General features: G+C 43.2%; 1 protein-coding gene and 1 non-coding gene across 5 annotated transcripts; both read right to left on the reverse strand.

Annotated features, from left to right (window-relative positions):
• Nucleotides 1-574: 574 nt before the first annotated feature.
• On the reverse strand, nt 575-24,482 carry Hmox2 (heme oxygenase 2). Of its 4 annotated transcripts, none has more exons than XM_071605477.1 (7): nt 24,380-24,452; nt 6,478-6,597; nt 5,142-5,263; nt 2,848-2,965; nt 1,990-2,481; nt 929-1,055; nt 575-841 (listed from the first exon to the last, which is right to left on the reverse strand). In XM_071605477.1, the coding sequence occupies exons 3-7, from the start codon at nt 5,225-5,227 to the stop codon at nt 714-716; spliced, it is 951 nt and encodes a 316-aa protein (XP_071461578.1). In that variant the 5' UTR covers nt 5,228-5,263; nt 6,478-6,597; nt 24,380-24,452; the 3' UTR covers nt 575-713. The 4 variants fall into 4 exon arrangements, with proteins under 4 accessions (XP_071461578.1, XP_027796744.1, XP_027796743.1 ...); XM_027940943.2 differs by lacking the exon at nt 24,380-24,452 and adding an exon at nt 22,842-22,985; XM_027940942.2 differs by lacking the exon at nt 6,478-6,597 and having other exon boundaries at nt 24,380-24,482.
• Nucleotides 11,412-11,518, reverse strand: LOC114097136 (U6 spliceosomal RNA). Its single transcript, XR_003583549.2, has one exon. It is a non-coding gene; the product is annotated as a U6 spliceosomal RNA (small nuclear RNA).
• Nucleotides 24,483-25,776: the final 1,294 nt, after the last annotated feature.

The following is a 25,776-nucleotide window of genomic DNA, read 5'->3' on the forward strand; positions in this document are numbered from 1 at the left end:
AGGTCAGGAGAAGAATATAGTGGGTTTTCAGGACAAGAATGTCCACGTCCCCATATGGATACAATACCTATTTCCCAGTGGGTTATTAGGGTCTAGGAAATAGTTTTAGTGACCCCGTGCCAAGAAGGAAGAAACATACAGAGTGCATTTTATTGAATGCTATAGCATTTACACAGACCAGGGGAGGGAACAGCCCAGGCTTGCAAATCTTTGAGAGCTCTTGACTGAGAAGGAGCTCCCAGGGCCTCTGAGGTGGACAGGATCCTGGTTTCAGCCCACCCTCACCCCCAAGTCCCCAAGAGAAGCCGAGAAGTTGAGCAACACTGTTTAACCCCTCAACCCCACAGAACTCAGGCATACTGACTACTAGGGCTTACTCCCAACAGGGCAAGGACATATTTTCCCAAGTACTGTGAAGATAGAGAATGAAGGGAACACACCTAGGGCTCAAGGTGCAGAAGCCATGAAGCAGAGGTGGTTCTGGGTTTGCCCTACTGTGCCAGCTGCTGCCAGGGTGATATCCTGTATACTTGGTGTGCATCTGGCCTACAGAGAAGACGCTGTCAGGCAGAGCTAGCATCTAGCTTTTATTGGTTGCTTATTTTCTCAAACCCAGCATTTAAAAAAAGTCACCTGAGGCGGTAGTTTAGTGGGGTAGAATGGGGTAGGACAGAGGTCACTTGGGAGGACTCCAGCATGGCATGATGGGTCCTTCACATGTAGTACCAGGCCAAGAGTCCAGCAGCCAGGGCCACACCAGCAGCCAGAATGAACTGGAGACTGGGCTTCCTCAGCACAGTCATGGCTGTCCGGAAGGGGCAGCTGCTGCCCTCCAGGGCACCTGCATGTAGTGCAACAGGAGACAGGGCATCAGTGGGGGCCACTGACATGCCTGTCCCAGGAGGGAAGCATGGAATCCACAACCTACCTTTGTCTTGCTGAGCAGCATAGAAGGGGCATTTACGTACATCTCCCTTTCCGTCATGCCCAGGGAGCCCATCCTCCAGGGTCTCTCTGGCCAAAGCAGAGCCAGCCTGGTCCAGTTCATTGAATATCTGAGGAGCACAGATAAACTGAGCCATCTTGGACTGTGCAGACTTTGCTTTTGGAGCTGATTTCCTCCCCACCTACCCCATCCCAAATGGAGGTGGAGCAGGTGCACTTACTCAGCAGTGCCAACTAGATAATCTAGCAGCCCCGGTAGGTGGCAATACTACTGTACTTCTCCCTAATGGGAATCTGGGAAGTGTGGCCACATTTGCTGGTGGCACCCCAAGGCCGCCAATCATGATGGGTCTTCCCTGGGCACTGATCAAAACATACCCCATGCCACCTGCCCCTGAGGACACTGAACAGCGAAACTACCAGGCCACCAGTACTTCCCCATTTCTAGCTGCTAGTCATTTTTTAGCAAGGAACAGCAAAATGGAAATGAGAAGAGCCCACAGTAGGACAGACCCATCCTGGGAGTCCACAGTAGAGGGCTTCTGGGGACTGTTCAGCCTGGCTGATACTGAGGAATGACCACCTGTGGCTGGGGGCAGAATTAATCCTCAAGAGCTCAGCCCTAACCAAAGGCTACTTGTAAATAGTTATTCTCCTTCTTGATCCTTGGTGATAATCTGTCTCAAGCTGAATTTATCAAGCAAGACTTTTCATAGCAGTCCTTGCTAAAAAAGAAGGAAATTATCTATTCCTCAATTTTGGCATTGGCATCCTATGGTGAGATGGAAGAAGACAGCCCTACTGTTTCAACACCCTCTTCATGCTGGGGCCTTGCCCTTCCCAACACTTACCCACAAACCTCTGCCAAGCCAGGTCTCCATGCCAGAAGCTATCCACTGGGCCCATGCCCTTTGGTGACCAATTTGGTTCCATTGCCTCTCTCCAGGGAAGATACTACAGTCTGTCCTCTTGCCACTGATGCCCTCCCAGGAAGCTCTGAATTTGCCCCCACTATCAAAGTGTAACCTATGCACCCAGTAGTACCTGCATGTTGTACTCAAAGGCCTTGTTGGCCTCCTCCACAATCCTCTCTTTGGTCTTCAAATTCAGGTCCAGGGCATTCATCCTGGACCGGTAGAACTGTTTGAACTGCTGGGCATTGTCCACATGCTCAAACAGGTAGAACTGGGTCCCTTCCCCTGTGCTGGGGAGTTTCAGTGCCCGCTGGGCCACCTTCTTCAGCACCTGGCCTCCTGAGAGGTCCCCCATGTAGCGGGTGTATGCATGGGCCACCAACAGCTCTGGCTCATTCTGCCCTATATAGTGGATCCGCTCTACATACTTCTGGGCAGCCTCAGAGCACTTCACCAGCTCCTCCCAGTTTTCACCAAAGAAGTACTCCATGTCCTTGGTCAGTGCCTCCTTCCGGTGCAGCTCCGTGGGGAAGTACAAGGGGGCAAAGGCTGGGTGGTCCTTATTGCGGTCCATTTCCTCCTCAAGGGCTGAGTATGTGAAGTAAAGTGCAGTTGTAGCCAGCTGTGGGGGTGACAGGAGACCACAGGAAAAAACTGCAGGCCAAACTGGCAACTCCCAAAGCAACACCCCTTTCTAGTCCCAACACCCAAATGTGACCTATTTTTATATAGTGAATTAGTTAATACACCCAGGAAGCTTTTGTGTTTCTAAAAGGAAAAATATGGTGAAGTCTTTGAAACACATACTTTTTGCTTCCTTTACATTACTATGTTATTCCATTTAAGCCAGGAAAACCACAGCTTAACACTAAGAAAGACTGAACATGGAAAAAGACCCAGGTATTCCCTCAGACTAGTTCTGAGGGCACTCAAACCCATCCCCATAGGAAAGTCTGGAACCCAATCTTATTTGACTGAGGGCACAAACCTTAAACAGCTCCTTCTTAATGTTGCCTTTCAAGAAATCCTTGACAAACTGGGTGTTTTCTGCCCGGTCATGTGCTTCCTTGGTCCCTTCCTTGAGAAGCTCAGAGAGGTCAGCCATTCTGCAGAGATCAGATGTGTGTGTGAGAGCCCTTCCTAATTCCCCAGAAAAGATCACAGAAAAAAGTCCAGATCCCAGGGCAACTACTTGCTGAACTGTAGGCAGAGGCTGCTCCAACACTTCTGCATAAACAGCAGGGGCCACAGGGCAAGCAGACAGTCTGCTCAGGAAACATACAGGTAGACTGTGGCCTCCACAAGACTCTAGGTCTAAGTGTCTTATGCTAGGAACCACCCAAATGAATGACGTTTTGATTCTGTGGCCACCTAGTGTCCAAAGAAATTCACACCTCTTATCCCACCAGTTTGCTGGCTTCTCCAAGAACATGCTCCCCTGTGGAAATATGGATCGTCTGAGGCAGCCCTGCTGCCTTCCTACCACCATGTGTCCAGTCTCTTTAGGACTATATGTGGCTCCATGCATAGGAGGATGAGAAGGAAACAACTGAGAGGCTGGGGCCAAGTGCTTGGATTTGTGTTTCTTAACAAAATCACACAGGAAAACCAGACACAGTGGCACATGCCTATAAGTCCAGCTCCTTGGGAGGCTAAGGCAGGAGAATCAAGTTTGAGGCAGCCCAGGCAACTTCGAAAAACCTTGTCTCAAAATAAAAAAGGGGACTGTGGATATAACTCAGTTGGTAAAGTGCTTGCCTAGCATGTACAAGACGACCATGGGTTTAATCCCCAGCACCACAAAAACAAAAAAAAAGATAGATAGATAGCAGCAGAGGACAAGGGATACAGTCCAGTGGTAAATACTTGTCTAGTAATTGAGAGGCTCTGGGTTCAATCCGGAGCACCACATACACATACATACAAATCACATAGTAGAAATTGTGCTGATAGATGACAAGGTAGAAAATATGACCATAAAGATGATGGCATCTGGGCAGGGCTCACATATTCATGTATTAGAGTGAGAAAAACTTGGCCTGGGGGCTGGGATTGTGGCTCAGTGGTAGAGCGCTTGCCTAGCACTTGTGAGGCACTGGGTTTGATTCTCAGCACCACATTAAAGGTCCATCAACATCTTAAAAACAAAAAACAAACAAAAAAAAAACTTGGCCTTACAATTTCAAAGCCAGCCCCAGCAACTTAGCAACTAAAGCAACTTAGACTGGTTCTCTAAATAAAATACAAAAAAGGGCTGGGGATGTGACTAAATGGTTAAGCACCCCTGGGTTAAATTCCTGGATCCAAAAAGGGTGGGGATGGGCTGGGGATGTAGTTCAGTAGTAGGGTGCTTTCCTAACCTGTGAGGCCCTGGGTTCAATGCCTAATACTGGAGGGTTGGGGAAGCCAATGACAAGGCTCATCAGGGCTCTAACAAAGGGCTAAGAACAGTAAAGAGCACAGCCCAGTAATTTAAGGCTCAGAAAGAACTTGTCCTAACAATAAGAAAAACCCTGCCTTAAAGAACAGTTAAGAGGTTCAAGTCCTAGGAGAGGAATACAAGTTCAGTAGAGTAGGCAAAGGGGACTGGAAACAGAAATGAATGTAACATAACTTTCCTAGGTACACACATGAATACTCACCACAGTGAATCTCACCATTATGTATATCCATAATTAATTAATTAAAAAAAACTATGGGTAAATGACAGAAAAATCAATAGAGGAAAAAAGTAAAGGGTGGGGAGAAACGAGAAGGAGAGGTACTGGGGTCAGAATTAGAACAAGCTATATTCCATGCTTGTAGAACTATAGTCAAAATGGATTCTAATGTCATGTATAACTAAAAAGAACCAATGGAGGCAGGGGTTGTGGCTCAATGGTACAGTGCTCACCTAGCACATGAAACACCAGGTTTGATCCTCAGCACCACATTAAAAAATGAAATAAAGATATTGCATGTGCACCTACAAACTAAAAAATAAATATTAAAAAAAAAAAAAGAACCAACGGAAAAAAGAAAGGAAAAACAGAGTCTGAATCCTAAATTTTAAGGAATGGAAGACACTGTAAAGGAGCCAGTTCTGCCTAATTACCCTTTCTCAGCCCAGATGAAGTGGCCAGGGACTTGGAGTCCTTCAGTGCCAACCAGGCATCCCAGGATCCATAGCTCAGGACCCAATACCCCTCCCCAGTGCCTCCAGCAGACAGACAAATCCAGGTGTGTTGAACATGGAAGGTGGTGGGACCACCTGATCTGATGCTGCCAACCCCCAGTACTCACCTGGTATGGTTTTCCTTTTCTGGGGCCACAGAGTTCTTTTTCTCAGATTCATCTACTCCCTCAGAGGTCTCCACTTCTGCTGACATTGTTGCTGAGCGGTTCTTGATGCCCTGACAATGGTTCTGTAGAGACACAAGGAGTCAATTATTTAACATCCTTGGCAATCACTTCCCCAAATACCTGCCTTTTCTGCTCTTCTCTGAGGGAATGTAACTGAGAAAACACCCCTGTACCTCAGGGTTGTTTTCTTTACAATAAATCTGTGCTATTACTGAGACCATATATAAATATGGACAAATCTGAACATGGAAAGTAGATTAGGTAACAGCACTGTGTTGATATTGAATTTGTTCTGAGGAAATGCACAGAAGCATACCATCTACAAATTACTGTCAGAAGTTCCAGAAGAGGGTATAGCCATGCATCTATGTGGGGCAGGGAGTTCAGGTCATTCCCAAGCAAGACAGCATATTAGGCAAAATGCAGACAGAGAATCTGAGTATACAAGAGTTCTTTGTGCTATTTTTATAATTTTTTGGTAAGAAATTAGATCAAAATAAAAAGCTACCAAAAAGCATAAAAGAAATACAACATCATTGATTTTTAAAAAATAAATTAAAAAGCTATAGCACAGTGGCTCTCAGCTTGGCAAGCAACATAAGGCTTCCATGTCACCACAATACATCCTACATGAAGGTAGCTAGGTGGCCTTGTTCAGAGAATAGTAGGAGCAGGGTGTTAGACAGAATTTAGTTAAGTCAGGCTGTGCCCAACAGCCATACTGTATAGCAGAGCAGTTCACAAGGCACCCAACAAGCCCATATCCATTGCATTTGAGTCACCTAGTATGTAGATTTTCTCAGCCTACTCAGAACTCTGATTGGCTGAAAGAGATATTAGCCAATCGATTCCTTCACTGCTGCAGAGGCTGTTCATCAGTAAGGATATATATAGTCCCACAACACGAAAAGCTCATCCTCAATCCCTGGAGGCTTCAACTCTAGCAGTGTGAAGGGCAGCCCACTCAGGAAACTTTACAGATGAACAACAGACCAACAACAGTAGCACCAACAATAACGTCACTCAAAGACAAAACGACCAACATTGGGGCCACCATGTCAGGCCTCCTCAGGCCACAATGGGCCAAGCAAAGAAAAAAAAAATAACTTAGTTTTCTACTTCAACCAGTTATTTACTGAACATTTTCTACATGATCTACCCAGAAAGAGTGTCAAGAGGGACAAAGAAGTGTAAGAAATGGTCTTTTAAAATGGCCAAAGGCATAAAGAGGAGGAGAAAACCAAGCTGTCTTACCCCACAAGTTACTGGTACATACCCTCCCTGAGTTTCCTCCAGACACCTAATTACATTTTCTTTGTTATCTTTTGGGACATTACAATGCGTAATTTGCTCAGCACAATCTTTCAGAATTTTCTCTTGACTTCATATTCAGCATCTATACAATGGAATTAATTAAAGAAAATTAAATGAGAACAATAGAAGCACAATGCCTGCTATATGGTAAGCACTCAGTGAATGTTACTGCTGATACCTGTGATTTTCTTTAGTTCTATTTATTCATTCACTTATTTTGTGGTGCTGAGAATCAAACCCAGGGTCTCATACATGTGAAGCAAGTAAGCTACATCTACAGCCCTACACTGAATTTTGACTGAAATTTAGTGATAGCCAAAAATGCTCAAAAAATAAATAGCAAAAAAGAAAATGGAACCGTCTCTTGAATCCAAAGTAGACACATCTTTCTGCATAATACTGATGAACTATATGGTGCACAGAATTGTCTAGAAAAATGAAAAGGGAGGCAGTTATCAAGTAAGGGGAATGATATGTGGAGAGGCCTCCTGGAGAAGGACCCCCAACAACAGAGTCTGCAGATCAAGGAATACTATGACAAACGCAGAAATGGGAAGGTTCACAGATGGAATGAGGCTATCCAGCTGTGTGTCCTTTTATGAAGGGACTGAGGCAGGCTTTTACCAGCTGCAGAACTTATTCTTCAGCCCCACACAAGTGCTTCTAAGAACTTTTCCACAATTTATCTTCTTGTATAGACTTCTTTTCCCCCCCTAGTACTGGAGATGATGGAGTACTAGGGATTGAATCCAGAAGCCCTCTATTGCTGTGTCACACTCCCAGACCTTTTTGTTTTTAGCCAGGGTCTCCCTAAGTTGCTCAGGGTCTCACTAAATTGCCCAGGCTGGTCGCAAACTTGTGATCCTTCTGCCTCAGCCTCCCTGCCCCTCCTCAGTTGCAGGGATTACAGGCTTGTGTCGAACTCAGCTTACAGTACTAGGGGTTGAACCCACTGAACTACATTCCCAGCCCTTTTATTATTTTTTTTTTTTTTGAGAGACGGGCTCACTAACTTGCCCAGGCTGGCCATGATCTCGGGATCCTCCTCCCTTAGCTTCCTGAGTAGCCAGGATTACAGGTGTGACTTAGACCTTTAAAAAAGAACAGCTGTGCCCCACACCCCTGGAGACTCTGAGAGCCAAGATGTGCCTCCAGCCACAGAGTACTCAGACAGCAGAGAGGCGAAGGGGGTGCTAGGATGGGAATGGTGGGCTGCCTAGAAGAGGGAGGGGCACAAAGGGTCCCAGGGCCTCTAAACAGCACTACCCTACTGAGAAAACAGCCAGGCACCAAGTACTGCAGATCCCAAGCTGCTTACAGTTGAAGCAAAGACAATAGCAAGTGCACAGATTACCAACTGTGGTAACTTAGGTAAGCTTCCTGCTATGTGTACCTAATTATGCCACACAACAGTGACTGTGTACATGATTAAATCTGATCATTAACTGTGTTTTATTCTCTGGGAGAATGTAGTCTCCTTGAACAACAAGGTCTTACTTAAAAATACAAAAGGGGAATGGTGGTGAATGCCTGTGGACTTAGCTATTCAGGCTAAAGCAGGAGGATCACAAATTCAGGTTACTCTGGGCAACTTAGCAAAACCCTGCCTCAAAAAAATACAAGGGGCTAGGGGCTGGTGTTGTGGCCCAGCAGTAGTGTGCTCGTCTAGCATGTGTGAGGCCCTGGGTTCGATCCTCAGCACCACATAAAAATAAAAAACAAAATAAAGGTATTGTGTTCAACTACTTCTTAAAAAAAAAAAAATGTTTAAAAAAAACACAAGGGACTGGGATGTAGTTCAGTTGGTAGAACATTTGCCTTGCATGTGAGAGGCCCTGAGTTCAATCCTTAGTACCCCCCAAAAAAGGGAGAGGAGCTGGCTTCCATTGGTGCCCATTTTGGCATTTTCTTTTTCTGAGAAGCACTTTATTTGTGCCATTTACCCTCTTCAACCTCATGTCTACTTGCCAGTCCCAAATTCTGTCTACCCAGCCCACAAGAGTCTAAACTTTGGCCCCAGGGGCCAGACCACAGCTATCTTTTCCACTGCTGTAGCTCCAAAACCTGAAAAATGCTAGGTTCTAATAAATACTTGAGTAAAAAGAAAAAAATCCAAGTAAAAAAAAAAGGAAAAAGTCTCATGCATATCATCAACACAGGTTTAAAACATCAGCAATGGGCCAGGTGTATAGTTCAGTGGTAGGGCACTTGCCTAGCATGCAGGAGGCCCTGGTTTTGATTCTCAGCACCACAAACAAAAAAACAATAACAAAAAGTAATCTGCTCTCCACTACTGGTTAGCATGTTCAACCCTGGGTGGTACCACCAGGGCAGGCAGCCTGTGACCATGGCCCTGTGGCTGTTCACTCTTTCTCAAGGGAGTGGCCATGTCGTGTGTCACTAAGAGGCTACCTCGCAACATTGGAAACAGAATTATCTTCAATCTCTGAAAAGATACATGTCCAAACTCAGTCTGGCCCAGTTCTTCACTTAAATCCTTTTTTCTTTGCAAGAACCACTGGAATTCGTAGAAAATTGGGAGCCAAATTATAAATGCAGGGCCTTTTTTTTTTTTGCATTGGTGGGGGTGGCGCACAATGGGGATTAACCTAGGGGTAATTTACCACTGTGCTTTGTTCCCAGCCCTTATTATTTTTTGAGTCAGAGTCTTACTAAGTTGCATAAATCCTCACTAAGTTGCTGAGACTGGCCTTGAACTTGCAATCCTCCTGTCTTAGCCTCCAGAGCTGCTGAGATTACAGGTGTGTGCTATGGCCCAGCTATACTTCAATCTCTCTTATCAACAAGAAGTTACCCAAAAACACACTTCAAAAACAAAAGAATAAATTCCACTCTGGAAAATACACCTCGAGAAATATTCATATAATCTGTATCAAAATAGTAACAGCCACACTCTTTATGTTAGAAAACAAATCATATGGTCTAATGGCAAAGGCTTGGATGCTCAAAGGGCAATAAGTAAGCAAGGGAATGCTAGCACAGCCCTGACCAGTTGACAAGTCAGGAACTAGTTGTATTCACCCAGGAAAAGCATATATAAACTTATTTTTTAAAAATCCAAAACAATGACTAAAATTGTGTACAAAAGTACAATATATAAACCAGTATAGTGGCAGGAAGCTGCCAGCCCCAGCAACTTAGAGAGGCCTTAGGCAACTTAGTGAAACCCTATGTTAAGATAAAAAACAAAAAGAACTGGGGATGTAGCTCAGTGGTAGAGTACCCTTGAGTTCAATTCCCAGGGCCACTAGGAAAAAAATATATATATTAGGTAAGTATGGAATTAGGAAAGCTATAAGATCTTTTTTCTTTTTGTTGGGCTTCTTAGCCAACTGGCTGCTGCTTTTATATAAAGTAACCCGATTTTTTTTTGAAAGAATAGGGGAAATAGGGAGGAAAGGGAACAAAACTATAGGGAATGAAAGGGAAGTGAGCCCAGAAAAGAACTGTCCAAGCAAACCAGCTAAGGTCTGTCCTGCACTAACTAATCAATAGGAAGTCAACCCTGAACCCCCCTTTGATATTACAAATGGCAGAAAGGTCACTCTGCCCTCTTTCCCATTTCAGAAAATCATGATCCTCTGTAAAATTTACCTCCTCTACTCCATATTTATCTATATAATCCTAGCTATTTGCTTGGACAGCTAATTCTCATTCTAACACCTATTCTGACCAAAGCGGCAAGTTCCTATCATGGTGAGTTCCTGTTAGACCAGCCCAGCAGATGCAGAATACTCATATCAAAGCCTTTACTCCTGGTAAATTCCAATCTCAGGGCACTAGGGCTTCTGAAGCCACACATACATTGTTTGAAGAATCCTCCTTCCTGGAGTTGCAAGTCCAGCAAATTTCACAAGGTCAAGTAGCTCAAGGCACAGCAGCCAGGCAGAAATAATCTAAGGAGCATGTTATGATTCATTTCCCATCTAGAGATCCAAGAAGCACAATAAACACTTCTTTTTCTTTGCCCTGGAGAAACTGCAACTGAAGGAAGGGAACAGGTTGCTGAGCTCAGCCAGAACAGAAGGAAAGGGATGGCAGGGTGACCTGCTCCCTGGAGTTCTAGAACAATGCTGGCAAGCCTCTGACTCACAGGATACTGACAGCAATGACCAGCTGATGCTCATGACATGCACATTCAAAGGGAGGCTAAGTGGCTGCTCAGAGACTTCTGCTACTGGTTCCCTTCTTGTGGAATGGCTTACAGGATTCATACCATCGCACTGGTGGGAGTCCCTTGTCTGCTTCCTAGAAGGGTGTCTACAGCTCAGAGTTCCTATACAAAATTGGAACTCCTATACAAAATTGGCACCATATCACTACATGATATGAATATCATCCTGTTTCCTCAGTTAAACTAGAAACTTCCTAAAAAACAGATCAAGATTTTCCTCAGGGGTTGGGGATGTGGCTCAAGCGGTAGCGCGCTCGCCTGGCGTGCGTGCGGCCTGGGTTCGATCCTCAGCACCACATACAAAGATGTTGTGTCCACCGAAAACTAGAAAATAAATATTTAAAAAATTCTCTCTCTCTCTCTCTTTAAAAAAAAAAAAAAGATTTTTCTCAGACTCAAATTTGTCCAGCACCACAGGGAGCCTCCAACTTGAGTTATCTGTTGCAATGCACAAACAGAATGTCTAAAGAGACTAGCTAAATGAAAGTTTTATGTTGTAACAACCAATAACTCTTTTTGGTTTTGGTAGTGCTAGGGATTGAACCCAGGTATCCTGCATGCTAGGCAAGCACTCTAATCACTAAATTGCACCTCCAGGTTTTTTGTTTGTTTGTATGGGTTTTTTTGTTTTTGGTAGTTTTATTTAAGCACACACACACACAAAAATGCACATGAATTGTCTATTCATTTTCTTCACTGTGCAAAATATAAAATGGTTCATGAATGTGTGTCATCCTTGTGCAGGGGCCATGCTAATCTTCTCTGTATTTCTCTAATTTTTTAGTATATGTCCTGCTGAAGCAAGCACCTTCCAGTCTTTCTTATTTCATTTTGAGGTAGGGTCTCCCTAAGTTGTGAAGCTGGCCTCTAACTTTCTGATTCTACTGAGTAGCAGCTGTGTGCCACTGCACCCAGCTTATATTATTTCTTTATGGTAAAAACAAAAACTCTACTTTTAATTTTTTAATAATTTTGAAATACACATTAAACTATAGTCACCTTGTTGTGCAATAGATTCCCAGACTTAATCTTCCTAACCAAAATTTCTACTCTTTGACCAACATTTTGTCATTCTTCTTTTTTGCGGGGGTGGGGTGGGGGGTAGGGTTACCAGGGATTGAATTCAGGGGCACATGCCCACTGAACCACATCCATAGCCCTATTTTGTATTTTATTTAGAGACAGGATCTCACTGAGTTGCTTAGCACCTCACTTTTGCTGGGGCTGGCTTTGAACTCGTGATCCTCCTGCCTTGGCCTCCTGGGCCACTGGGATTACAGGCGTGCGCCACCTCATCCAGCAACGTTTTGTCTATCTTTTTCCATCTCCCCACCTGGTGACCACCTTTCTCCTCTTTACTTCTATGAGTCTGACTTTTTTTTTTTTTTACAATTCAGGTGTAAGTGGGATCAGGAAGTTGTTTTGTGGCTTGCTAATTTCACTTAGCTTTATGTCCTCTATAGATTCATCCATGTTGCTGTAAATGACAAAATATTATTCTTTTTTAAAGCTGAATAGAACTGCCTGGTGCATGCACCTCCCATTTTATTTTTATCCATTTATCAGCTGAGAGAGAGAGAGAGAGAGAGAGAGAGAGAGAAAGCGCGAGCCTTCTTACTACAAATGAAATAAAATAAATACAAGATTCACCCCTGTGTGCAAGGAATGGTTCTTGGAACTAAAAAGACAAAGACATTTTGGTCTCATAAGAGGTATAAGGCTGAGAACAGTGGCACATGCCTGTGGTTCAAGCTACCCAGGAGGCTGAGATAAGAGGATTGTAACTTTGAGGCCAGCCTGGGCAACTTCGCAAGACCCTGTATCAAAATATCAAAATTATAAACAAATAAACAAGTGAAAAGGAAATAAAAATAATCAAAATGAAAATATAAAAAGGACTGGGGATATAGCTCAGTGACGGAGTGTCCCCACTTGCAATCCCCAGACCTGCAAGGGGGGAAAATGCTTCTGCTGAATTTTCTTTTTTTTTTTTTTTAGAGAGAGAGAGATAGAGAGAGAGAAAATTTTTTAATATTTATTTTTTAGTTTTCGGCGGACACAACATGTTTATTTGTATGTGGTGCTGAGGATCGCACCTAGGCTGCTTGAGCCACATCCCCAGCCCTTCTGCTGAATTCTCATTGTGCAGAACCTAGATGGGCAGTCAGCTCCCAGGTACTTTTCTCTCTACAACCAATTTTAAGCATTAGAAGCTATTCCTTCTGGGCAGAAGGCAAAAGGGGTTGAGGCAGAAGATAGCACCGACTACTAGTGTGACAGACCTGGGTACTATTAAGAACTAAGATCAAGGGTTGGGGTTGTGGCTCAGTGATACAGTGCTTGCCAGGCACGTGTGAGGCACTTGGTTTGATTCTCAGCACTATAGATATTGCATCCATCTAAACTAAAAAAGAGAGAGAGAGAGAGAGAGAGAGAGAGAGAGAGAGAGAACACTAAGATCAAGAAAATTAACAGAGCTAAAGTCTCTCAGAAGTGAAAAGTCAAGTTGGCATTAAACCTGAGTCATTTTAAATGCAAGGTGATTCCTCCTGTCTCCAACAAATTCTTACTGGTTCATGCACTGAAATTAGTGGGGTGTCACCACAGAATACTAGCCACATGGAAACTACAGGCTTTGGAAGCTCCCTCACCACACTGCATTTATTCTCACAGTGTAGGAATTTAACCAGGGCATGTGATTTATTGTTTTAGTATGAAAAGTAAGAATAGTCCTGTCATTTCTAAGAAATAAGTGCTTAGGCTCCATTTAAAGAATCATAGCTGGTCTGGAGCTCAGTGGTAGGGGTGCTTGCCTAGCATGTGCAAGGCCCTGGGTTCAATACCCAGCATGCAAAATTAATTTATTAATTAAGATTCAGAGCAAATTCTTCCTGTCCTCAAAAGACTTACCTTGGCTCACTCAGATTACACTGAGAAGATTGTTCCCTGGTGAGGTTTACTTTTATTAACTGATAGGGCAGCCCAAGACTGATCCCAAGGGGGAAGATGCAACAAGCCAGCACTCAGTGCTAGAAAGAGGCAGTTAAGCCTCCCAGACCTTGATGGACAATGAAGCCAGGGGCTCTGGGACAGGGCACCAACAGGGAGTCACAATAGGGTCTGCATATCTCTATAGCACCCATCACCAGAGTAACTACAGAGAAATAGAAGATCTGGCTTTAAGAATGTGGAATTATATCATTCCTGTGTCTTTCTGCCTCTGAAAATGTATGTTGCCCTGGAAATAGTTGTGATAGAAATATGTTAATAGAAACTTCCTTTAAGATTAGCAATACAGGACAAAGTTTTGGTCAACTAAATGAGGTGGCTCCAATTTCTCGCTTTGGCGCTGTAAGGGATCTTTACATGTTTCCACAGACCTACAGAGTTAGGTATTATTCCATGTTTCTTCACAGTAATTGTTCAGAATCTGGTGATGAGGAGTAGGTACAAGGATTCCTAGACCAAGGACCAATAACTTCAAATAATTGGCATGTCCAACATAGACTTGTGTCTGTGTTGGCAGGGGACCAAGATATCAGCTACTGGACTTTCCCAGTTCAAGACAGAGTAGTCCTTTCCCAGCACTACTAGCAGGCACTGCCCATACCTGAAGAGCACTGAGGGAAATACAGCAGTCAGTTTGCTCCCATTTTACCTTCTGATTCCTTATCTTAATAAACAGGTATCCACAATTCCTAGGAATGGGGGATCCCCAACTGTTTTCCTCCCTCAGAAGATAGGCCCTGATTTATACATGAATGACAATGTCCCATAGAAACAGCCAGGTCCTGGAGCATAGAAAAAAATGTTCTATAGGAGACCTGGAATTACCAACAGTTAGCTATAACAGCAGTCCTTTCTTCTACTCTAAAAAGCCTCTCAGAGTGAGAGTAGGCACACAAGGATAATTGCTAAGCCAATTAGAGTTCTTTTTAAAGAGAAAGCATTTATAAACTTCACTGTTAATAACAAATTACATGTGACACATCTCATAATTATACTTAAAAGGCAGAAAATCAAAGTGACACAGTGATTACTTAGCAAAAAGACTTTCCACTAACTTTCTAAGAAAGCTTTCTAGATGCTCCAGCTCCTTTCTGAAGTCCTCTAGGAGAAGAGGTACTGTTTCATTCACATGAGAAACTTCCACACACATAGACTTGTGTCTGTGTTGGCAGGGGACCAAGATATCAGCTACTGGACTTTCCCAGTGCAAGACAGAGTAGTTCTTTACTTCCTCACCAATAGGAGAAAAAAAAAGGAAATTCCCACGACATGGCTTCCCCATCCCAATGGTCACTTAGCACTAACTGTATGAATGCCACATGTGGCTATTAATTTAGATACATATTTAAATATTTGTATTATACATCCTACATCATGAGACTGAATCCCTCCATCTGAAAGCTTCTAGAAGATGGGTTCAACAAGTCTAACAGCAGGCATTTGTACAGAAATTCTTTCTGTACAGCACAATACTAACATGTTATTATAACACACAAGAACTGAATCATGTATTGAGTTGTGATATCTTTAGAGCCTGACAAGTGGTGGGCACCAAACCAAAGTTAACTGAGCTGAGCCAGCCAAGAGAACTCTTCCAATCACACCGAGACCAAGAGGCAGCACACAGACATGGTTAAGGCACAGGTTCCTGACATGTGCAACTGAGAGCAAACCATGTACCAGGGTGGCCTTGGACCTCTTACTTAATTTCTCAGATTTCTTTTCTTTGTAATAACAATTCTGAACGTAGTTATGAAAATTAAATAAATGCATAGTTCCTGGCTTTACATATTTCTTTCTTTTTCTTTTTTTTTGGGGGGGGGCGGATACTGGGGATTAAATTCAGGGGCACTTAAACGCTAAGTCACATCCCCCTTTTTATATTTTATTTAGAGACAGGATCTTACTAAGTTACTTAGGGCCTCACTAAGTTTCTGAAACTGGCTTTGAACTCATGATCATACTGCCTCAGCCTCCTGAGCCGCTGGGATTACAGGTGTGTGCCTCCACACAGGGCCTGATTTCTAAGAATGTTAGTAGGTGGGGCAACATGGCACTGCCCACAGGGACAATGAAAGGGGTCACAGTGCCTTCCAGGGGATAGTCCTCATTTGTGTTGGGATCACTAGAAGTTAAACCTATGATTACTGATTTATTGATGAGATAGAACTTAAAACTGGAGAAACCAATCATTTATCAGTGTCTGACTGAAAGTAAGCCAAGAATTATAAGATTTAGTTCTGCTTCTCAGGTCTTAGTTCTTGCTGCTACATAGCTGTAGGCCTTCCTGGAACTCCAATGAGTTCATTCTCAGCCAGCAGGAGGGAGAGTCAGAACTTTTCTGACTCAGTTTTCTTTTCAGTTAGAGTAACTCCTATATTCCTTGCTGTATTTTCTCAAAAGAAAGAAAGGGGAAAAAAAAAAAAAAAAGCTTGTGTTGATACTAAAAATAAATTCTAGAAAACAATATCAGGGATAATCTTGGTGGTTTGATATTATATTGAGAGCTACCAAAGTAAGCCTTTCATGATCTATTGTAGCACTTATATCCTGTTATATTTCTTTGTTTACATGTTTGTTTTCCAGATTACAGCTCATTCATCTGAGTCTCCTATCACCCACACAGAGCACATAGCTAGTCAGAGTTTCCTAAGTGAATAAGTGAGTTCGAGAATGCTAAGTATTATCAAAAATGAGGCACTCTCACAGAGCTGATGACAGCAAACAATTAAAGATGAATCCCAGAAATAAAGAAAACAGCTGGCTAGCGAGCAAGCATTTCCCTGAGCAGCATTTATGGCAAAAATTTCTACAGAAGAAACGTGAATGGATGGTGGGGGATAAAAATGGCTTTGTAGCCAAGCATGGTGGTGCTTGCCTGTAATCCCAGGGGCTCAAGAGGCTAAAGCAGGAGAATCACAAATTCAAAGCTAGCATAGCAATTTAGTGAGGATCTAAGCAATTTAGTGAGACCTTAACTCTTAAATAATATTAAAATAGGGCTGGGGTATGGCTCAGTAATTAAGTGCCCCTGGGTTCAATCCTGGGGGAAACACACACACACACACACATACACACAAAATCAAAAACAAACAAAAAAGAATGAGCTTGTAGGGCCAGAAGTGAAACATGCCTATAATCTCAAGCTGCTCAGAAGTTTGAAGGAGAAGGATCACAAATTCAAGGTCAGCCTAGTCAATTTAGCAACATTTGAAAAGGAAGCAGCTCAGTGGTAGAGTACTTGCCTAGTATGTACCAGGTCCTGCATTTAATCCCCAGTTCTGCAATAAACAATAAATACATGGTCTTATGGGTGAATCAAACATGTGGTTCTCTGTGCTTGAATTCATTGTTTCATATTTGAAGGAGAAATATTCCATTAATTGATTTTAAACCAGATTCCACACATAAGGCAGAGCACGTTTCAGATTTTGTTTTAAGGTCTCTGAAAGCCGATTAGTAGGAGGACACTATACTACCTTTTTTGTTTGTACTAGGCAGTGAACCTAAGAGCACTCTATCATTAAACTATATTCCTAGCCCCCATCTTTTTTTTTTTTTTTTTTGCAGTGGGGGTGGGAGCAGTATCAGAAATTGGATTTAATTCCCAAGAGTATAATGTTTTATAACTATAATTAATTATAATTTTTATAATTCCCAAGAATTCAATTCCTAAAAATTACCCCAAATTGGGGTAATTAAATTGGGAATTAAATGTAACTTAATGTGCTTGTTTGTGGGCACTGCCTAGTTGAAGAACATGGAAGAAGAACTTAATTCAGTTTTATACTGATAAACTGCTGGGGGGGTGGTGTTATTTTTTTCTTTTCAGTAAATTATTTCCATTAATCATTACCAAGGGGAAATTCAAACAGCCCAGAATATCAACTATCAACTGAAGACTTGATTAGGCAACAATGAATAGCTAACTTTAAAAAAAAAAAAAAAAAAAAAGTAGGTAGACAAGATGGGGAGGGCAGGCGCTGGGGATGTGGCTCAAGCGGTAGCGCGCTCACCTGGCATGCGTGCGGCCCAGGTTCGATCCTCAGCACCACATACAAATAAAGATGTTGTGTTCGCCGAAAACTAAAAAATAAATATTAAAAATTTTCTCTATCTTTCTATCTCTCTCGCTCTCTCTTTAAAAAAAAAAAAAAAAAAGATGGGGAGGGCAACTATCCAATAGCTCATACACCAGGAAAAGTAGAGAAGCAGGCTCTCCAGGGTGGTAAGAGGTATTACTCAAGCCTTTTATCAGACAAAATGCTATACAGAAGGCCAATACATAAAGCAAATAAAGGGAAGCTTACAACACAGCAAAGGAAACAATTAGGAATGTGACAAGAGAATCCACAGAATAGGAGAAAATCTTTGCTAGCTGCTCTTTTGACAGAAGATTAATATCTACACTACATAAAGAACTCAAAAAAAAATTTACACCAGCCAGGCATGGTGGCACACACCTGTAATCCCAGCAGCTTGGGAGGCTGAGACTGGAGGATTGTGAGTTCAAAGCCAGTCACAGCAATGGCGAGGCACTAAGCAACTCAGTGTGGCCCTGTCTCTAAATATAACACAAAACTGAGCTGGGGATGTGGCTCAGGGGTTGAGTGCCCCTGATTCAATACCTAGTACCCCCACAAAGAGTACACCAAAAAATCAAATAAACCAATTAATAAATGAGCAAATGAATTCAAAGACACTTCTAAAAAAAAGAAGAAATGCAAATGGTTAATACATGAAAAAATGTTCAACATCTTTAGCAATTAAGGAAATGCAAATCAAAACTCCTGAGATTTCATCTTATACTAGTCAGAATGGCAGTCATCAAGAATATAAATAAGGGCTTGGGATGTGGCTCAAGCGGTAGCGCGCTCGCCTGGCAAGCGTGCGGTCCGGGTTCGATCCTCAGCACCACATACAAACAAAGATGTTGTGTCCGCCGAAAACTAAAAAATAAATATTAAAAAAAATTCTCTCTCTCTCTCTCTCTAAAAAAAAAAAGAATATAAATAATAAGATGGGGTTGGGGCTGTAGAACACTCGCCTAGCACATGTGAGGCCCTGGGTTCCATCCTTAGCACCACATAAAAATAAATAAAGGTATAAAAAAAAAGAATATAAATAATAGCAAATGCTAGAAAAGATGTAGAGAAAAAGGAATACTTTTACATTGTTGGTGGGACTGTAAATTAGTATAACCACTATGGAAATCAATACGGAAGCTCCTCAAAAGACTAGGCATGGAGTGGGGCTGGGGATATGGCTCAGTGGTAGGGCACTTGCCTAACATGCTCAAAGTCCTGGGTTCAGTCCCCAGCACTACAAAAAAAAAAAAAAAAAGACTAGGCATGGATATACCAGATACACCACTCCTCAGTTTTATCATAAAGAATTTTTTTTAATATTTGTTTTTTAGGTGTAGATGAACACAACACAATGCCTATATTTTTATGTGGTGCTGAGGATCGAACCCAGGTCCCGCCTGTGCTAGGTGAGCGCTCTACCGCTCAGCCACAATCCCAGCCCCTACCATACAGAATAAAAGTCATCATATACTACAGTAATACATGATACCCATGTTTATAGCAGCAAAATTCACAACAGTCAATTCACAACCAGACTAAGTGTCCATCAATGGACGAATGGATAAAGAGAATGTGATATATATATATATATATAAAAATACATACACTGGAGTTTTAATCGGCCATGAAGAAAAATGAAATTATATTAATAAGTCAAACTCAGAGGGTCAAGAGTTGTATGTTTTTTCTTATATGGGAAGCTGGAGAGGAAAAAGAAAAACACAGGTGTGGGGGGGGGGTGAATATCCTAAAACTCAAAGGGAGATAAGTAGAGGAAAGGGACCAAGTGGTAAAAGGCAAAGAGGGAGGGGGAAAATCCTGTGGAGTGATATAAGTGATATCGGCCAAATTATATTGTTATATTCTGTGCATGTATAAATATGTAACAACAAATCCCATTAATATGTACAACTATAATAATGTATCAATTTTAAAAAATAAGGGGAAAAAAAGTGGAGTTTCCACTGTTAGAAAAGGGAGGCTTAGCAGCTCAGCTCCTCCAGGCCTCTCAGGACCACTGAGTTTGGCCTACCTTTGCTTAGTTATGGTCTAGGGGAGACTGGACACTCATTAAACAGTTACCCTTTGCCATTTCATATGCCAAGTGACCAGCACCTCTAGGCAGGGCCTCTTAGCCCAATATGTCCTAAAAAAAAAAAGTAGCCTTGGGAAGCTGAATAGCCACTATTCCCAGGCCTGGGCTCAGGGTACTCCCTACTCTTTCACACCTCATTTCCAATAATCCAACAGTTCCTTCAAATCTTCATGCCCTTCCAGAAAGCAGGTGGTCTGTCTTCAACTCACTTGTACTTACTTCTAACCCTGAGTTTTGATTCTAATCAGCTGCAATGGATTATATAAGATCCCCGAGGGGCTGGGAATGTGGCTCAAGCAGTAGTGTGCTCGCCTAGCATGTGCGGGGCGCTGGGTTCGATCCTCAGCACCACATAAAAATAAAAATAAAGATGTTGTGTCCACCAAAAACTAAAAAATGAATATTAAAAAAAAAAAAAAAGATCCCTGAGGGCAGACCATGAGCCTTAAACATCTCTGCCTCACTCACACTAGCCAAGGAGGGTGCTGTAGCCTCAGACTGTGCCCCATTTCCTGGGAACCAGATTAGACCACTAGGAATATGCGGGAACATGCTGTCCCTTGGACAAGTACTCATGTACATCCCATAATAGCTGGTGTTCTGCGAAAGGCTGTTTATTTACAAAGGAATGTCCTTGAGTCTGTCTCTAGTCTTCCACCTAAATAACTGCTCATCTGAAGATACACAGTTGCACACTCCTGAAGATGAGGCCAAAGGTATTTGCCAGAATAATCCTTAAAACATTTTTGGTTGCATAATTCTTTGAGAATCAGATGAAGGCATGAGATCCTCATTCCAGGATAATCACATTTAAAAAATTGTTGGCTGTCCCATTCACGAGCAACTGTAGGACCCCAAGGTTCATCTGTGGACCCCAAATTTCAGATTAATAATCCCTATTCTAGACAGGAACGGTGGCACATGCTTGTAATCCCAGCAACTCAGGAGACTAAAGCAGGAGGATCACAAACTTGAGGTCAGCCTCAGCAACTTAGCAAGACCTGCCTCAAAATTTAAAAATTTAGAAAAAAAGGTGGAGATACAGCTCAGTGGTAAAGCACCTCTGGATTCATTCCCCAATATTATTATAATCACCATTATCATCAACATTTGTAAATAGATGAAATGTTGGTAAACCAATACTGTTTTCCAGTACAATGTGAAATTTATTAGAAATGTAAAAAGAAATTTTCAAAGAAACTCAGCTGCATTCACTAATTGACTATAAAATGTATAGTACAGGAATCAACATTTGGGGACTGGGGTTGTAGCTCAGTGGTACAGCACTTGCCTAGCACATGTGAGGCACTGGGTTCGATCCTCAGCACCACATAAAAATAAATAAAGATACTGTGTCCATCTACAACTAAAAAACATTTTTTTTAAATCAACAACTTGTGTAAAATAAATGAAGGCAATACTGTAAAGATAATGCTAAAGAGGAACAGAGTAGAGCAGTCAAACAAGTGAAATTTCTTTCAGTATATAATACTGCCATACAAGCAATTTTATATTAAGGGTTCTAATTAACAATCTCTCTCTCTTTGTTGCTGCAAAGAGTTGGCACTGTTTCTAGAAGTTCAAAATGTATTCATATACAGAAACAGTGCCTACTCTTGGCAGGGCATGGTGGCGCACATCTGTAATCTCAATGACTCTGGAGGGTGAAACAGGAGGATTCCAAGTTCAAGGCCAGCCTCAGCAATTAATAGAGGTCCTAAGCACTAAGTAAGACGCTGTCTGAAAATAAAAAATAAAAAAGGATGGTGATGTGGCTCAGTGCCCCTGGGTTCAGCCCCAGTACTTAAAAAAAAAAAAAAAAAAATGGTTTCATCTTTTTCATCTTGTTTTTACAAACACAAGTCAACTAGACATAATAATTAAAAAGCAGGTAATTGGGGGCTGTGGCTGTGGCTAGGTGGTAGCGCACTTGCCTGGCATGTGTGAGGCACTGGGTTTGATCCTCAGCACCACATATAAACAAATAAATAAAGATCTAACAACAATTAATTTTTTTTTTTTTAAAAAAAGAAGGTAATTGGTGGCAGCACACACCAGTAATCTCAGAGGCTTTGGAGGCTGAAACAGGAAGATCACCAGGGATCACCAGTTCAAGGCCAGCCTCAGCAATTTAGCAAGGCACTAAGCAATTCACCAAGACCCTGTCTCTAAATAAAATATTTTAAAAGGACTGGGGATATGGGTCAGTGGTTAAGTTCCCTTGGGTCCAATCCTCGGTACCAAAAAACCCAAGAAATTTAAAAATCAATGTAGACCCAGCACAGCTGTACGGTATTGCGATTTTCAATAGACTTGAGTGAGCTAAAGTAATGAATACTGTGCTTTCTGTAACTCATCTCATTGTCATTTCTAGAGTAGCTCATATCCTGACTCTGGTGCCAATACACCTCAAAAAAAGGAAATCAGGTCAGACAATGAAGGAATCACAGGATTTCCCTCTTCACATCCCCAGTTGGATTAGGTCATACAATGAACATGAATTTCCAAAACCTACAAATTCCCACACCCTCACCAGGGTTTTGGCTTAGAAACTGTATTTGAAAACTTCCAATTTCACCAAAAAAACATGTAAATGCCCTATTTAACTGTGAATTTCTGGTAATTGAAGATTATGTCTTGTGATGTTTCTTGGGAAAAAAAAAAACTAGTTAGTAGACTTCTCCCCCTTCCCAAAGAAAGTAAATATTTTAATAAGAAAAACTGTAATCAAAGCACACTGGTTAGGGCTGGGGTTGTTGGTCAGTGGTAGAGCGCCTGCCTAGCATGTATGAGGCATTGGGTTCAATCCTCAGCACCACATAAAAACAAATAAATAAAATAAAGGTATTGTGTCCAACTACAAGTAAAAAAACATTACACACACACACACACACACACACACACACACACACGTGACAGCTGGGTGCGGTGGCACACACCTGTAATCCCAGTTGACCTTGGAGGCTGAGGAAAGACGGCAAGTTTGAGGTCAGCCTGGGCAATTTAGTGAAACCTTGTCTCAAAAATAAAAGAGGTGGAGATGTAGCTCAGTGGTAGAACTCCCCTGGGTTATATCCCCAGTACTGCAAAAACAAACAAAACACACACACTGGTTAAGGCTGAGGGTTTAGCTTTGTGGTAGAGTGCATGTTTAGCATGCACAAAGCCCTGAGTTCAATCCCCTTTATTAAATATATATATATATATATATATATATATATATATATATATATATATATTTTTTTTTTTTTTTTTTTTTTTTTTTTTACACTGGTTAACTAACACCATACCAGAAACTCAAAAGCACAAAGCCAGTAAGCTCGGGAGACTGAATACAGGAGGATCAAAAATTTGAGGCCAGCCCCAGCAATTTAATGAAGACCTAAGCACTTATTGAGAGCCTCTTTCAAAAAATAAAAGGGCTGGGAATGTAGCGCCCTTCTGTTCAATCCCCTATACCAAAAAGGAAAAAAATAACAACAATGGAAAAACCCAGTAAGCTCATTTCCTTCTACTTGACAGGACAGTTTAAGGGAAGACCACTTAAAATAATCCATTCCTAGTCTCGAAAACTTCACTTAATAGAGTACACAATATCCGGAGGCCAACTACCAGGTTCAAGATCATCTGTCCTTGTCTTCCTCGCGTGGGATGCAGGTCAAGCTACTTCACTGCGAATCTCTGCTTGAACCCATTTCGCAAGATGAAAACTATTATTTCACAAGGTTTTGGAAGGGGCTGACAGCAAGGGAACTTGCTCACCTGGAGAGCATCACACAGTGTTTCTTTGCATCACACTCTGCCTGTTGTGGTTTACAGCGCCATCAGATAATACAGCAAGGATGAAGACCCAAGGGCCACAACGACCGGCCCAGCAGAACTCATTTAAATTTAAATGCATGACACAGACAGGCCTTGTGCAAAGAAGGTGCAAGGCACTGCTGGCAGTTTTTACTGGGCAATTAAGACACCCAGAGTGCCGTGCTTAGGAGGTGACAGGTGAATTGCCCGTCCAGACCAACCGGCTGCTCCTCCCAGTCCTGCACTCCGCACCGAGGCTGCCCGGGTCGCAGAGAAGCCCAGACAGCGGTCCACTGGGCACCTCCCGCCCAGGCAAGGCGCGAGAAGGCAGGACAGCGCCAGAGCCAGCGCCACGGTCGACCTCCAGCGAGGCCGCCGGCCGCGACCCCGAGGTCACCTCGCCAAGCACGCCCGTGACACCAACAGGGGCTGGGCGCCGCCCACACGTCGTCCAGATTCAGCGTCCAGGGCTTCGGCGTCCCTTACCACGGCCCACGGCCCGCCTCGGCCGCCTGCGCCCCGCTCCTAGCCGTCCCCCGCGCGGTGTAGCCCCAGGCCGGCACTGGGACGGAGCCCCTGACCGCACTATGACGGCCCGGGCGAACTCCGGTCTCGCCGAGGGGGCGGCGCGGCCCGAGGGGTGGGAGGAAGACCGGGGACGGCGCGGGCCACTCACCTGCCGCGGGTCTACTCGCCCAGAGCGTCCGCTCGTCAGCTCGCCTGCCAGCTACTCCCTCAGGCTACGCCGCCGCCGCCGCCGCAGCCAAGCGGGCGGGCGCGAGGACGGCGCGACGTGTGCACGTCGCGCGGGGGCGGGCCCTGCGGGGGATACGCCCCCTGCGCGGAACAGGCGGCACGTGGCTGCGCTTTCGCCTCCGCTGGGCCTAAGCCAATGGTAAAGTCCACCAGAGTGAATGTGTTAACAAGGGCGGATGCACTGGGCCACGTGTTTGTCTTTCCTGTTGTCATCTAATCCTTTTATATCCGCTCGGTGTGAAAAATGTTGTGACTCCATTTTTGAAAAACCTGCCTGTATCTCAGACCAGGGCCTGTCCAAAGTGTGTGTGGGCGGGGTGACCCTTGTCCTTGGAAACCCATTCCAAGGCACATAAGCTACCCTGCTGAGTCATTTGTCTGTACCAGATGTCCTGGACTCAGCAAATTCAAGTTCCTGAAAAGACCAAAAGAATGCTTGAGGCCTAATTCAGACAATAGCAAAACCAATCAGAGTGAGACAGGGAAGATACCTGAAATACCGAGCTATCCTCCCAGTTGTTTGGGTGATGACCTGATTAGGCCACCCTGCAAGTTTAGCATATACACTCTAGCAACACCTCGTGGCCTAAACCAGTCAGTTCAAAGATATCCACCATTTGTACTAACCAATCACCCTTACCCAACTTGTTCCCACCAATGAATGTGCTAATCAATGCTAAGAGTTGTTTGATTTTCTTGCAGTGTGAAATGATTTGCTGTATATGTTGTGACGCATAGAGTATCTCCCAAAAAACCTATAAATTCTCACTGAGCTAAGGGTCAGAACTCACTCCTCTGGACCACTGTGTCGGAAATGGTTGTGAGTCCAGGCTCAAACTTGCAATAAAGACTCTTGTGTGATTGCATCGGACTCGGCTCTTGGAATCGAGTGTTGGGGTCCCATGAATCTGGCATTACAAGTGACATAAGGAGTCTATTCAGTGATGTAAGGAACTGAGTTGTCAACCTTCACATCTCCTTCTGGGTCACTGGCTAGTTCAATATGTTAGCTATTCCTGTGCAGACCCACAGCAAAACATGTATGTGGATTCCGCCCACCTCTGCTACCAGTCTTGTATCTGGTTTCCCTGCATTGGCCTTTCTCTGTTCTTCAAACAGCAAAACCAAATGGGATCCTCTCCTGAAAACTCTTTAATGGCTCCCCAGTACCCGCCTCCATCCTTGCCTTACTCTGCAAATCCACCCCCAGCCATCAGTCTACATGCTGTCACCATCTCTTAAGGCTCATCCGGAGCTGGACTCTACCTGCCTGCCTTCTCTGCTCCAGCCACATTGGTTTCCAGTACAGAACTGACG

This window comes from Marmota flaviventris, chromosome 19, assembly GCF_047511675.1.
Source record: "Marmota flaviventris isolate mMarFla1 chromosome 19, mMarFla1.hap1, whole genome shotgun sequence".
Taxonomy (NCBI): Eukaryota; Metazoa; Chordata; class Mammalia; order Rodentia; family Sciuridae; genus Marmota; species Marmota flaviventris.

Bases quoted from the DNA above. Each gene is read 5' to 3' on its own strand.
- Hmox2 (XM_027940942.2), bottom strand. From the start codon at position 5,227: ATGTCAGCAGAAGTGGAGACCTCTGAGGGAGTAGATGAATCTGAGAAA. The intron at 2,966-5,141 runs GTGAGTACTGGG...TGATCTCTGCAG, and splicing joins GAAAAGGAAAACCATACCAG to AATGGCTGACCTCTCTGAGC. The intron at 1,056-1,989 runs GTACTACTGGGT...TGTGCTCCTCAG, and splicing joins CCTTTGAGTACAACATGCAG to ATATTCAATGAACTGGACCA.